General features: G+C 38.4%; 1 protein-coding gene across 2 annotated transcripts in view; it reads left to right on the top strand.

The window, feature by feature from the left end:
* LOC126354906 (probable helicase senataxin) overlaps nucleotides 1-13,917 on the top strand; it is a 264,286-nt gene that overhangs the window by 211,472 nt on the left and 38,897 nt on the right. For both annotated transcript variants that reach the window (XM_050004975.1, XM_050004976.1), the window contains 3 exons: nucleotides 9,036-9,186; nucleotides 9,502-9,749; nucleotides 12,143-12,286. In XM_050004975.1, the coding sequence (XP_049860932.1) occupies nucleotides 9,036-9,186; nucleotides 9,502-9,749; nucleotides 12,143-12,286 (543 nt within the window). The remainder of the gene's footprint in view (nucleotides 1-9,035; nucleotides 9,187-9,501; nucleotides 9,750-12,142; nucleotides 12,287-13,917) is intronic.

Genomic DNA, 13,917 nt, shown 5'->3' with positions numbered 1-13,917 from the left:
GGAAATCATAGTAACAGAATGGATCTCAGTGTTAAATAACAGTCCAATACAAAAGACGGAGAATATTAGCAGTTACACTTACGAGCACTAAGATTCACTTTAAATTAATTACAGCTAAGGAAACTGAACCATGTGGTTACATCCACAACAAGATAACAGAATCCAACTGAAGTCCTGGTCCACGACGGCAAAGTATATTAAACTAATAAAAATATAAAAGATATGTGAAAATATAAGAAGTATAAAAATATAAAAAAACCAAATATCTAAAATGGTGCTAAGTAATGCTAAACCAAGTTAATGTAAAAATCAACACCTCTCGTTTTTTAAACAGTCCAAATTAACATGGAGGACCCAAACCCTCGTAAAACTAATCTCTCAAAACCAACCAAAAACCCCAGGGGGCAGGGTGGGAGTGAGGAGGGGGATGGCAGGTGGTTGGAAATAGAGAAGGAATAAAGGAGAACTGTATCTAGGCAACAGAAACAATTATTTATCCAAGATGAACAGAAACACATATGGACCCTGTCAGTAGTGAGGAGATTGTAAGTAGTTAAGATACAATAATAAACACCAAAACCGTAAAGTCTAATGATTGTCAGAGCACATATGAGGGTTGGAACTTTAATAGTGACAACTATTTATTTACAGCTCAGTCTAATGATTGTCAGAGCACATATGAGGGTTGGAACTTTAATAGTGACAACTATTTGTTTACAGCTCATACAAAATAAATATGTGTTTCAAAGTTCTACTGACCTTCAGAGTAGTCATCAGCATCGTGTATGCCCCACAAATTTATAGCAGTTCTGAATTAAATGCTGTGAAGTGTTTCCTTCAGTTTAGAAATCGAGTTGAACTCACAAGGGCTTTAGTCAGGGGAGTGCAGTAAATGGTATAGCACTTAGCATCTCCAACAGTCAAATAAATCAGTAACGGCAAGCTGTATGTGCTTGAGTATTTACCTGCAAAATGATGGTCAGGTCCTGCAGAAAGTATCATCACTTCTTTCTCGGTGCTGTTCATTTTTGGAACACAACCTCCGACCAGCTTAAAGAAAGAAGTGATGACACATTCTCCAGGACCTGACCATCATTTTGCAGGACAATACTCAAGCACATACAGCGCAAGCTGTTACTGATTCGTTTGACGGATGGGGCTGCTAAGTGCTATACCAGCTACTGCACTTCACTGTCTTAAGCCCTCATGAGTTCAACTCGATTTCTAAACTAAAGGAACCACTTCAGGGGATTCGCTTCAAAACTGCTAAAAATTCGTGGGGTAATAGATGGCACCGCTCGAACTGTCAACACAACTGGTACTGCTAAGAGTATCCTACAACTTCCATGTCACTGACAACGGGTTATACACCGTGCTGATGACTATACTGAAGGTCAGTAAAACTTTGAAACACATATCTGTTTTGTACGAGCTGTAAATAAATAGTTGCCACTGTTTAAGTTCCAACCTTCGTATATAGGTCAGACAGGTAAAGGTTTAAGTATGCCATTTAAGAAACACTTCAGTGTGACTAACCCAAGGTCTGCCTTGTCATTACATCTGAGGGAAACGAGACAATCAGTGAAGAGTGTAGAAAACAACCTTGATATTTTATGCCTTGAGAATAAAGGGATGTGTTAAATATTTTTAAAAAGATACACAAATATTGAACAGTCAGGCGGACCTAAAACATCAAAGTCTGTTATTGAATGTCGATTACTTATAGTGTCCTCACTACTGATGTCCACGTGTGTTTCCATTCATCCTGGGTAAATTGTTCCTGTCGCCTAGATCCAGTTCTCATATATCCTTGTGCTATTCCCAACCACCTGCCATCCTCCTCCCCACCCCCACCCCACCCACTGGGTTTTTTGGTCAGTTTTGAGAGACATATTTTAGGAGGATTTTGGTCCAGGCCTTTGTCTTAGTCAGCTGTGGTCTGCCTTCACTATGATCCATCATATAGTCTGTATATTCTCCCTGTTAATTTGGACTGTAAAAAATTGTGTGCGTCGATTTTTATGTTAACTTAATCTAACATTACTTAGCATCATTTTAGATATTTTGCTTTTTATATTATTATTATTATTCTTATATTTTTATTGGTTTAATATACTTTGCCATCATGGACTAGGACTTCACTTGGATTCTGTTATCTTGTTGTGGATGTAACCACAGAGTTCAGTTTCCTTAGCTGTAAGTAATTTTAAGTGTTTCTTAGTTCTCATAAGTGTAATTGTTAATATTTTCTGTGTCTTGTACTGGACTGTTATTTAACTCTGAGATCTATTTTGTTACTGTTATTTGCAGGCTCCAGTCTTCATGTCCTCTTAATTTGGTTTCTGGTGCTAGATGATCCATCTTCAACCCGCAGGGGGGGGGGGGGGGGGGGGGGGGGCTGGCTTCAAAGTATTTAGTGTGTGGCCAGGACCGTAACATGGAGCTCTATTCAGTGCCTGCCAATATATTTTAGTGTGTTGACAACTCTCAAGTTTTGTGTGTCTTGTTATTCTTTGATTCCCCTGCGGATTTTGATGGTGGTTTCCTCCTACCATGTGTAGATTGTCACATGCTGTCCGGGCTTTTATTTTGACATTGTTTTGCAGATGTGTTACTGATCACGCGTGGTTTGGATCAGATGCCCATCTGCCATTTCATCCAAGGTTTTATCGAGATGTGACGTTTTTACACTTGCACCTTGGAAGTTGTGGCGACATGAAGTGTTAGTTTTGTGGGTACATCACTTTACCGACTACACTGTTTGGTAGGCTGTGTTAACTATTAGCGCTTTTACTTATGTAGTTTCATTCTATATGCAGATATGACCTGAAGATATACCATCAGGGTATGAAATCGGTCATCGTACAGTGAAAACACAATAAACAACTACTGCGGATTTGAACTTTCACTCAGTTTAATGTAAATAAATAAAATATCTGGTTAAGACAAGGATATTGTGAACCGATTTTGTAAATGGAGAATATGATATAAATTCTTCTCTACTGAGTTTTTCTTTTTCCCCAGTCAAAATTAAGGGTGCAGCTTGTATTTGTGGCAATACAGTATACGAAGCTGTGCTCTTATGCCATTTTCCCTTATGCTATCACTCAGCACGCTGTATATTTATGGTACAGAATTGAATTGCAGGACATGTGTGTTGACACCACTAGTGTTATTCATTATTACTGCACTTAAGTTACAAAAAGTCTGCATACAATATTTATCTCATGTAGGCCCAATATTAAAAATGTCCATCTTTTATACCAATCACATATTAAAATAAATTGGTATCCTGACCTGAAATGAAGAATGTACCTTGTCCTTGATGACATCCAGCGTCTATGCAGCCAATTTTGGATTTTTGGTGGAATGAAAAAAAAGGGTTTCATATAACAATGCCATTTTGTAGTTTCACAAATACAGGGATGTTGGTAGTCATAACTTGTGTCCATCACACTTCTTAACATAGAATGTATGAAACTGTTGTTTCAACGAAATTGCAAAGATTTTAGAATTTGTTCTTGTGCCAACAAATGCTAAAGTCATCACAGGTTATCTATCATAAGTGTCGGATAAAAGTAGATTGCCCTCCTTTGCTCAGGTGTGGCACATGATTGACATTCTGGCATGTCACCAGAGTTGAAGACAATTGAAAAACAGTATAACAATAGCCTAAATGCATTCTTTTTTTGAAAAACAAAAACAGTGCAAGCCGACCAAATCATACAATCAACAGTCTGTCTTCGTGAGTTCCCACTTGTATCCTATTCAGGTTAGTTTAAACAGCTCCACTCTGATGCAGTAGAGTTTTTCAGTGACATAATTATCATTCATTATCATACAGTTTTAAACATGGTTGTTTCTCAGCAACCTTAAACAATTTTCAAACATAGGAATTTTACAGCCAACTGGTCACAAGTAACTGGATTTTGACACCTACCAGGGCATCTTCATCAGAATGAAATTTTGAGAAACCACAAAATTACTTTGTGAGAAAGCAGTGGTCAGAATTTAGAGCAGCTGTGCTCAAGTCAAAAATGAAAAAAAATTCATTCCAGCCTTGTCATATGTGCCTAGCTAGGCATAAGTGATAAGGTGGGAGTGTGTTTTATTTTATTTTGTACTTGAGCATAGCTGCTCTAAATTCTGACCATTGCTTTCCCCCAATGTAATGTAGTTGTCAAAACGTATGTCAGTTGTACCAAACAATTATTTACAACCTGTTGGCTGTATAATTCCTATGTTTGAAAAAAGATTCATTATCATCATAATATTTCATGTAATGACTTTCATTCCATTTTAAGAAGACTCGACACCAGTATCAGTGTTTCTGCTATGCAAGTGCACAACCATCATATTAGAAGAGGGTTGTAAATGATAAGTTTTCAGTATGGTTTAGGTGCAGGTTGATACCTTGTACATGGGTAAAAGGTGTACCAACATGTTGTATCACTTACTAGTCTTTTCCCCATAGCTTCACTCATCTGTGTGTTCCTCCTCCCATCGCCCTGTGTGAAAGTGCGCCATATGCTCCCCTTGCCTCTCTGTGTACCCTTTCCTCCCCCTGCCTCTCTGTGCACCCTTTCCTCCCCCTGCCTCTCTGTGCATCTCGCCTTCCCACCTCAGCATACCCATCTCCTCCCCCCTTACTTTTCCACAAGCACACTACTCCTCTGTGCCTTCCATGTGCAACCTGCATCCTCTCCTCTCTCAGTCCATCTCCTCCTCCCCCCCTTCTCTCTGACTGACTCATCTTTCCCCCTATCTGTACATCTCCTCGTTTCCTCTCTCTGTACACCTTCTCCTCCATCTCTCTCTGTACATATCTTCCTCCATGCTCTGGCCATTCCTTCCTTGCCCCTCTCTCTGTCCTTCCCCTTCTGTGTCCACCTACCTCTGTTCATCTTCTCCTCCGCTACACTCTCTCTGTCTGCTTCATTCTCTCCTATCTCTCACTGTCCACCACCTCACACACCCCTCTGTCTGCTCAGATGTACCTATCCAAATATGTGCCCGTCCTCCACCTCTCTCTGGCCATCTACTTCTCCCCTCCTCTCTTTGTGTAACTCCTCCATCCCCTTTCTCAGCTCACCCTTCTCTGTCCATCACCTTCACCTGTCCCCCTCTGTCCATCAACTCCACCCCCCCCCCCCCCTCCCCCTCTGTCGGTCACATCCACATCCCTCTCTCAGTCCATCTCCTCCTCCTTTATGCTCTCGGTCCATCTCCTCCTCTGCTCTTCCTCTGCCCGTCTCCTCTCCCTTTCTCTGTCCAACTCATCCTCTGTCCTCTCTCACTGTCTCCTGCCCTGCACACTGCTCAGCCATGCCAATTTACACTTGAAGGCTCCTACGAAACAGGTCGTTAAAGCAGTCTGTACTGCTCACACAACACGCTTGTTTTGCAGTGCAGCCTACATGTCAACGGCCCCCATGCAATGCTTTGCAGGTTGATAAGACAGGCCAATACTCTAATGCAAGCAGTTATTTTGCTTAGCATTGATTGATAGAGTTGGTGGATACACTCCTCAAGGATACCGTGCCAATTCTGTCCAATTGGTGGGTTAGATCATCAAAATCCTGAAGTGGTTGGAGGGTCCTGCCCATAATGCTCCAAATGTTCTCAATTGGGGAGAGGCATGAGGACAAGCAGTAGAAGCTCTCACAATATGCAGGTGGGCGTTATCTGGCTGAAATGAAAGCCCAGGATGGCTTGTCATGAAGGCCACCACAACAGGGCATAGAATATCATTGACGTACCACTGTGCTGTAGGAGTGCTGTGGAAACAGCCAAAGGGATCCTGCTGTGAAAAGAAATGGCACCCCAGACCATCACTTCTGGTCATCAGACTCTATGGCAGACAAGAGTCAGGTTGATATCCCACCATTGTCTGGAGTATCTCTAGACAAGCCTTTGGCCCAGAATCTCATTGAATGAAGCAGAATTGCCGTAAGTGATGAGCCCCGCTTCGAGTTGAGCTCCGATGACCAGCGAAGACGCATCTGGAGATGCTCCGGATAGCTGTGGGATACTAACCTGACTGCTGCCTGCCACATGGCCCTACAACAAGGAGAGATGGTGTGGGTTGCCATTTCATTTCATAGGAGGATGCCTTTGGTTGTCATCGGTGACACCCTTTCAGCACCACAGTGCATTGACGATATTTTATGCCCTGTTTTGTTGCCCTTCATGACAAGCCATTCGTGGCTTACATTTCAGCAAGATAATGCCCATCTGCACACAGCAAGAGTTTCTACTGCTTGTCGTTGTGCTTGCCAAAAGCTACGTTGGCCAGCAAGGTCACTGGATCTCTCCCCAATTGAGAATGTTTGGAGCATTTTGGGCAGGATCCTTCAACCAGCTTGGGATTTTGGCGATCTAATGAGCCAGTTGGACAGAATCTGGCACATTATCTCAGGAGGACATCCAACTACTTTATCAATCAATGCCGAGCCAAATAACTGCTTTCATAAAGGCCAGAGGTGGACCAATGCATTATTGACTTGCTTCATTTGTGGAACTCTTCAGTGTGAATAACTTGACCAGTTTGTATGAAATTGTAATCATTTGTTTGTCTGTACATGTACTTTTTTTGTGCTTATATAGATAGAGACTACAATTTTTAAAACAGTAAAATTACAGCAATCCAATATCAGTTGACCACTGCCATAACAACACTGACGTACTTGACACGAACTTCTGCTCCAGAATAGAAGCTGTTTGTATTTGCTTTGAAGGTTCAGCAGTTAATAAAACTTATTTACAACCTGAAGTTGAGATGCCCTTGATCTGGTTATTCTCCAGAAGAGGTCGAACAGGTCTAGTGTAGACAGTCTCTTTTGTAAATTTGTTATATCTTCTCAGTGTTCTGCCAATAAAACGGGGTCTATAGTTCATTTTCCCCCACAGTTCCAATTTAATTTTTTGTAATTGTAAACCTTAAGTATTTAGTTCAGTCCACAACTAATGTTGAGAACCTTCAATAATATCAGATATCACAGCCACCGGAAATCAGTTACTGACATTGATTGTTTAGTAAGGATATAGATAATAATACCTTTTCAGGAGGATCAACAGATTGCATAACATCTTGTTTTAGTGCCCTTGTGTGGGAATTGTGAAATGATTTGTGATTCAATCGAGAGTGCATATTATAGGTTTGCAGATGTATTGGGCACCCTTTTCTTATCATTCAGCTGACATGAAACGTGTGTTCTTTGATAATGACCATCAGTGGACTCGTGAAAAGATTTTTGCCTTCTAAATAATTTCTTTTGTAGCAGAATTTATTTAACAAAAGACATAGAAAACTGTAAATATTGGCATTGAGATTGGTGACATATTTCTATATTCCCAGAAACAGTGCAGTTCTGCATTGTCACCTAATGAACAAAACATGAGCTTATGGAATATCACACCAAAGTTCCTAGCAAACAGAACACAGCGTGGCATTGTTAACAGAGAGAAATTTTCAGTCAAAAAAAAAACTTCAGGCTTACACAAAAGATCACTACCATTTGCGATATACGTAGATGACCTAGTAGATAAAATATGAGGCTAACCATAGATGATACTGTTGTACATAGAGAAATCGCAGCTCTAGAAAATTATAGTGAAATGTAGGAAGTGTGAAGAGGATCAACACTTGGTGCAGTCTTGACAGTTGACCCATAACATAAACAAATGCAACATATTGCATTTAAAATAGGGGAAAGATGCATTATTATATGGTTTCACGATTGCGAATCAATTACTAGAAGTTATCACATTTGTTAAATATTTGGGAGTGTGTAAAAATTATTTGAATTCGAACAACTACACAAAACTTATCATGGGAGAGGTAGGTGCCAGCCTGAGATTTTTTGATAGAACTCTTTGGAAAAGTTACCTACCCCTGAAGGAGGAGCATGCAAAACACTTCTTTGATTTTGATACTCAAGTATTACTCATCAGTATTGGACCATTACCGACTAGAAGTAATAGAATAAAGAAGAGCAATACATTTTGTAACATTTTTATTTAGTAAGCATGAATGCATCTAGGAGATGGTCATTCAACTCCAGTGGCACATACTACAAGAGGTGCATTCTCCTTCATGCTGTTGTTTACTTCTAAAATTCTAAGAGCATACAATTCTTGAAGAATTAAGTAATGTAATGCTTCCTGAGACTTAACCAATATATTGCTTCCTTATAGATAGCCCTCCTACTTATACCTTGAAAAAAAACCATAAAGGTAAAATTAAAAAGATGTGAGCTCACATGGAGGCTTACAAACAATTGTCCTTCCCGCACACCATTCAGAACTGTAGGAAAGGGGATAAGAGACAGTGGTACACAAGTTCCTTCTGCTAGGCTTGCGAAATATAACTGTGGCTGTATAGCGTAGCAATGGAAGGAGAAGTAATTCTCAAAAATTGATTGAAATCACTCAAAAACTGTGTTATAAACAAATTCATTTTGAAGTTGCAAATAAATCAATAAGAAACGTATCACCATCAGATTCGTGTTTAAATTCTGAGGCTGATACTGATTTATCACAAGCCAATCACTATCTAAATTTTGAGTGTGACTTATGTAACAGTGATTATTACCAGGTTAACAGAATCTTCAACACAGTAAATTGTATATTGATAAACTGCTCATTTATGGAAGATTATTTGTTCTCGAATGTATATTAGTTACGTAGAGGTGTATTGATGTAAATGCAAGACCGTATAAAGGCATGTTGCTGTATGCTGGATACAGTGTGTGACTTTATTGTGAGCAATGCAACAAAGAAATACTGCATTTAATATGCTTTTTCTCCAAGAATAAAAAGAAGTGAAATATTGCTGACCTTGTGTGCACTGTGGTATTGGACCAAAGAAATATCAATAGTGAGTACAGTACCACATCATGTTAAATCTACTTTTTAAATTGTGCTTCATTGGGCTGAAAGTTATTTTCACCAGATGACAGTTAATTACCAATAGTTTTTTATTTAACACTTTGGTCTTAATTAGGTTGACACTAACTTTTGCTTTTTCTTTACAGTGCCAAGGAACGAATTCAGTTGACATGCTGCATAGTTGATGAAGCAACACAGTGTAGTGAACCAGAGTCCCTAATACCATTACTTCTTGGCATTAATTGTTTGGTGTTAGTGGGTGATCCAGAACAACTTCCAGCCACTGTCATTTCACAGGTGTGCCTCATTTTACAACTGCTTTGAAATTGTGGGTGAACCTTTAGTGTTAACATGATTTTACTTCAGCTTCATCATTAAATTTATTCACAACTGACTTTTAAACGTAACTTTTTGGTTTTTGTTGTTAGTAATGATTAATGCTAGGTTTTAAGTGTGGAATTGCTTACATTACTCATACAAATCTGTAGTTTATCTATAGTCCTCACTGTAGAGCATTTAATTCTCCAGAAATATTTATATCTGCTGTGAATTTTCAATAATTAAATATATGTATGTTTAAACAAAAACTTTAACTTAATCTTGCAATTTCAGGAAGCAAAGAAGCTTGGTCTTGGACAATCTATGTTTGCTCGTCTACGTAGCTGTTTTGAGAGCCAAGAGAAGACTGCTGTGCAGATGCTGAATGTACAATACAGGATGCATCCAGAAATTTGTCTTTGGCCAAATCAATATTTCTACATGAATCAGTTGGAGAATTCACATGGCATAGCAGAACGACGGCGCAGTCCTTTGTTACCATATGTCATTCTCTCTCTCCAGCACACTCAAGACAGATCTGGGTAATTCTGTTTTTTGCTCAAAAAAATTAAATTCTGTTATTCCAGGTGGAGTGGGTAACTTATTGAAAAAAGCCATATGTTATATCTAACCACAATCTTGTGAGGTGGTTGGGTATTAAAAGTACAGGTATTGGTTATGTGGTCATTGGGCACCGTTTCAATTTATTGATATGATAAAATGAGAAAGGCATTCCAGATTTCTGATAAAATTACTCATTTTTAAAACTTCAAGTTGTAAGGTAAGTAAGCTAGTTCTTTTGTGACGATAACTGAAAACATTAAAAGTAGGTAGTAAAATGTATAAAATATTCAGTTTTTAAAGAATATGATTTTTGTAGTATTTTTTTGCCATAAGAGTTTGATATGTAACACACAACGCACATGTGTTTGAGGAAATTCATGACATGTTATTTGTTCCTAAGTGAACCAAGAGGCAGTACCACACCAATCTGCCACTTCACATCCCTCTGAGTGTCCTTCTGCCCTTCCACTCTGAAATCCAAACTTGTAGGTTACTTCTACCATACATTGGCTTGCATGAAACAATTGACTGCTTAGATCAGTTTTGTTTCCTGCTGCAGTCAACATGCATTGTTATATTTTATGATTGTGTTTGTTGGTTTTCTTGGAACCATTTGCAGCATAGCTTCGTTTATTTACAACCAAGACCCAGATTGTTTATTGTTCAATGCAGTTTGCAGTGTATTGTTGCACAGGGTGCCTAAGATTTGTTGCTCCAACTGTAAATAGCATCACCAGGGCAATAGGTACACAGGAAATTGTACTTCAACCATTTTTACATTGTTATCAAAAGACTGTAAACTCACAGGAAAGGAATCACTGCCAAGTGTTCTGAGAATGGAACTTAATTTTGGCAGTAGTGAAAATTGACAGTATTTTATCAGTCAGAGGATTCATAGGATGCTATTTAGGGTGTTGGTACATTGTCGCAAAAAAATCAGTCAATTTTATATGCAAAAGTTGCAGTGGAATGCAACATGTGAATCCCAATAAAGGCCATGCTACAAAGTTGTTAGTACTACACAGTAAATGCAACCAGAGTAGGCCATACATGGCATCAACAGTCATAAATAAAAGTAAGACATAAATGTGAGAGTAGCCTTAGGTACGTGCTGTATTGCGAGTGAGGAAAAATAGTGAGAACCCCTCCCCCAGAAAAATTTGTGAGGTATTATGACTGTTGTGTAATGGTATAAAAAGAAGAAACAGAATCATCAATAATAAAAGCTGCTGTACAGTGAATTGCTGAAAATGATGGTGATAGAAACATACAGTGTGCTTTTGATGATAGTTAGAAGAAACAAGATCATACTTGACTGACTAGAGTAGTTAGTGCAGCATATTTTGACTCTGTCAAAGAATTAAATGTTGAAATTGCTAGCCAATTTTGTCACAGTTCCGTATCATAATTAATTAAGATGTTAGCATGTTTAATAGATCTCGTGGATTATGGTACATGAAGTACTTTGGTGATGGTGGTAACAGTAAAGCATGCCTTGATGTTCAAAATTCTTCCCTGTATGAAGGTAACATATTCTGCAGAAGTAACAGTGTGTAAGGCACTTGCACAAAAAAGTCTTGCAACTTTATTTAGAAAGTTAAGGCAAGATTAACAGATACAGAAATTCAGGATCTGCAGACATATTATGACCTGGTTATGAAAAGGAATACTTGAAAAAAAGATAAGGTTAGCAGTATGAGTCTCATATTTCTACAAGGTATCCATAGATGATAATATTGTTCACTATGTGTGCTCAAAAGAATATGAATCACAGTGAGTGTGCAAAGGTCAATTGATGGTGGTAAATATAATCTTCACAGGCATTCTCTACCTTTATCTATAATGGTAGACTTCTGCTTCTGCTCTGGTAGTCATATTATATTACATACATGGATCCATGCAGGGGCAGTTAGCAGTTGGCTGCTCCATAGATTCCTTGGCCATGTACTCATTTGCCAACTTCCAGAACCATTTGCAATATTCACTGCGGGGTTATGTGCAATCCACATGGCAATGGAGCAGAGGAATCATGATATAAGGAGAAATTTTCTTATCTGCTCCAGTTCCTGTGATGCTCTCCAATTTATTTAACATCTTTTGTAGTCACCGTATCAGATTTTCTACATATCAAAATGTGTTTGAAGTATAGTGAAATTTTTTGTGAGCTGTAAAGCTTATACCTTCCTTTTGAGCAAGTGTTTATAATAGTGTATTTAATAGAGCAAAAATGCAGTTACCATTAATTATTGAAGAGGCCCCAACTTGTGCAGTCTGCTGTTAGTGGGAAAATTAAATTGCAGTGAAAAAAAATGCAAGTGACTGGGAGGGGAACATCTTTAATCCACTATTTTTGTGTGTGTGTTTTTTGCAGGCAGATAAGGAATCCTGGTGAGGCAGCATTTGTAACAAAACTCTCAAGACTGGTTGTTAATTCCACTTCAAGGAAAATGCGTGTAGGAATAATTACTCCCTACAACAAACAGCGTCAAGAGATTTTTAGTCAGTTTCAAAGTTGGTAAGTAAAATGCTGATTAGTAGTTCTGAAAGTCTTTACATCCGCTCTCTATTGATTAGTCCTCATTCTGTGCATTCATTCTTTGACAATCATTGTCTGCAAATATGTGCACTGTCAGTACATAGCAAATTATAACAGTGTTATTGAATCTGTAGGCTATTGGCAACCTCCTTATTTAGCATATGATTATTCACACATTTCAGATTCACGTTTTTACATTAAAATCGAATGTCTTTAACATAATTATTTATTTAACATTATTATATGTATATATTATGTATTTAACGTCACCTACATTCTTATGTCATTCTCTTGCACCTTTTTGTTTAATAAATTCAAGCTACTTCATTCTGCTATATCTACAGTGGAGTGTTTGAAGATAACCACTAACTGTGTAGTGGAGACATTGTGCAGTAGAGAGGCATATTGACTAGAAATTGAACGTGATGCTTCAATTTTTCTTCTGAACACATTTACAAATACAGTTACATTGCCTTCACACATTGGCAGAGATGGAGTGGTGAGCTCTGATGGGGTGAGTTAGATGTACATGGCAGAGAGAGGCAAAGGCAAGGGGACAGAGTGAGTGTAGAATGGCAGGTTTTAATTTTGCTAGTGCATTGGTTCCCTACATGTAAGTCAGCCATGCCACAACGACCTGTAAATTGCTTAAATGAGCAACCAGAAAATAATCCTGATGTGATACTTCTAATCTCCAGTTCCCGTGTCTACCTTCCAGCTTACCATGGCTGAAAAATAAATTCCTATTCACTACTTTGAAGGGAGTGAACAAATAATGATGAAAAGTAAAATTTCACATTCTTGTAGTCTATACTCATATTTAAAGGGGAGATGTTAGCATAAATTATAACGTACTTGACCGATTTACTTCAGTTATATTCCAATAAACATACAGACAGACTTAAAATGTATGCTTGTGTCTTTATATGTGTGGATGCATGTGTGTGTGTGTGTGTGTGTGTGTGTGTGTGTGTGTGTGTGTGTGTGTATACCTGTCCTTTTTTCCCCCTAAGGTAAGTCTTTCCACTCCCGGGATTGGAATGACTCCTTACCCTCTCCCTTAAAACCCATATCCTTTCATCTTTCCTTCTCCTTCCCTCTTTCCTGATGAAGCAACCGTGAGTTGCGAAAGCTGGAAATTTTGTATGTGTGTTTGTGTGTTTTTTTATTGTGTCTATCTACCAGCGCTTTCTCATTTGGTAAGTCACAGAACCTTTGTTTTTAATATATTTTTGCCAGGTGTAATGTTTCTTTATATTTTATTAATATATATAGCAGTGAACAACTCTTTTGTTAAAACTATGAGAAAGAAAAATCTGTGATGTGCTATGAAATGGTGGCTTTGTTTTCTTTCTTGCAGTTGGTTTTAATTACGATATCAGGGCATTCAGATCATTAGACAACTTGTTTCCCCCGTATACAGGGTGTAACAGAATGATGTTATTAAAAATTTGGGACATTGTACAGTATGAAATTTTGAACATTTTAATATTAGGAACCTACAGCCAGAAATGCGAAATGAAGTTTCTACAGCCGCATCAGAGCTGTTGAAAATTAACACACTATTTGTATGTTTAGTTGCCACGTGAGATTCTCAGTGAAAATTTGAG

The sequence above is a fragment of the Schistocerca gregaria genome, chromosome 3, assembly GCF_023897955.1.
Source record: "Schistocerca gregaria isolate iqSchGreg1 chromosome 3, iqSchGreg1.2, whole genome shotgun sequence".
NCBI classification, from domain to species: Eukaryota; Metazoa; Arthropoda; class Insecta; order Orthoptera; family Acrididae; genus Schistocerca; species Schistocerca gregaria.
The sequence above is the reverse complement of the archived record's forward strand: the minus strand, read 5'-3'. Positions and strand labels throughout refer to the sequence as shown.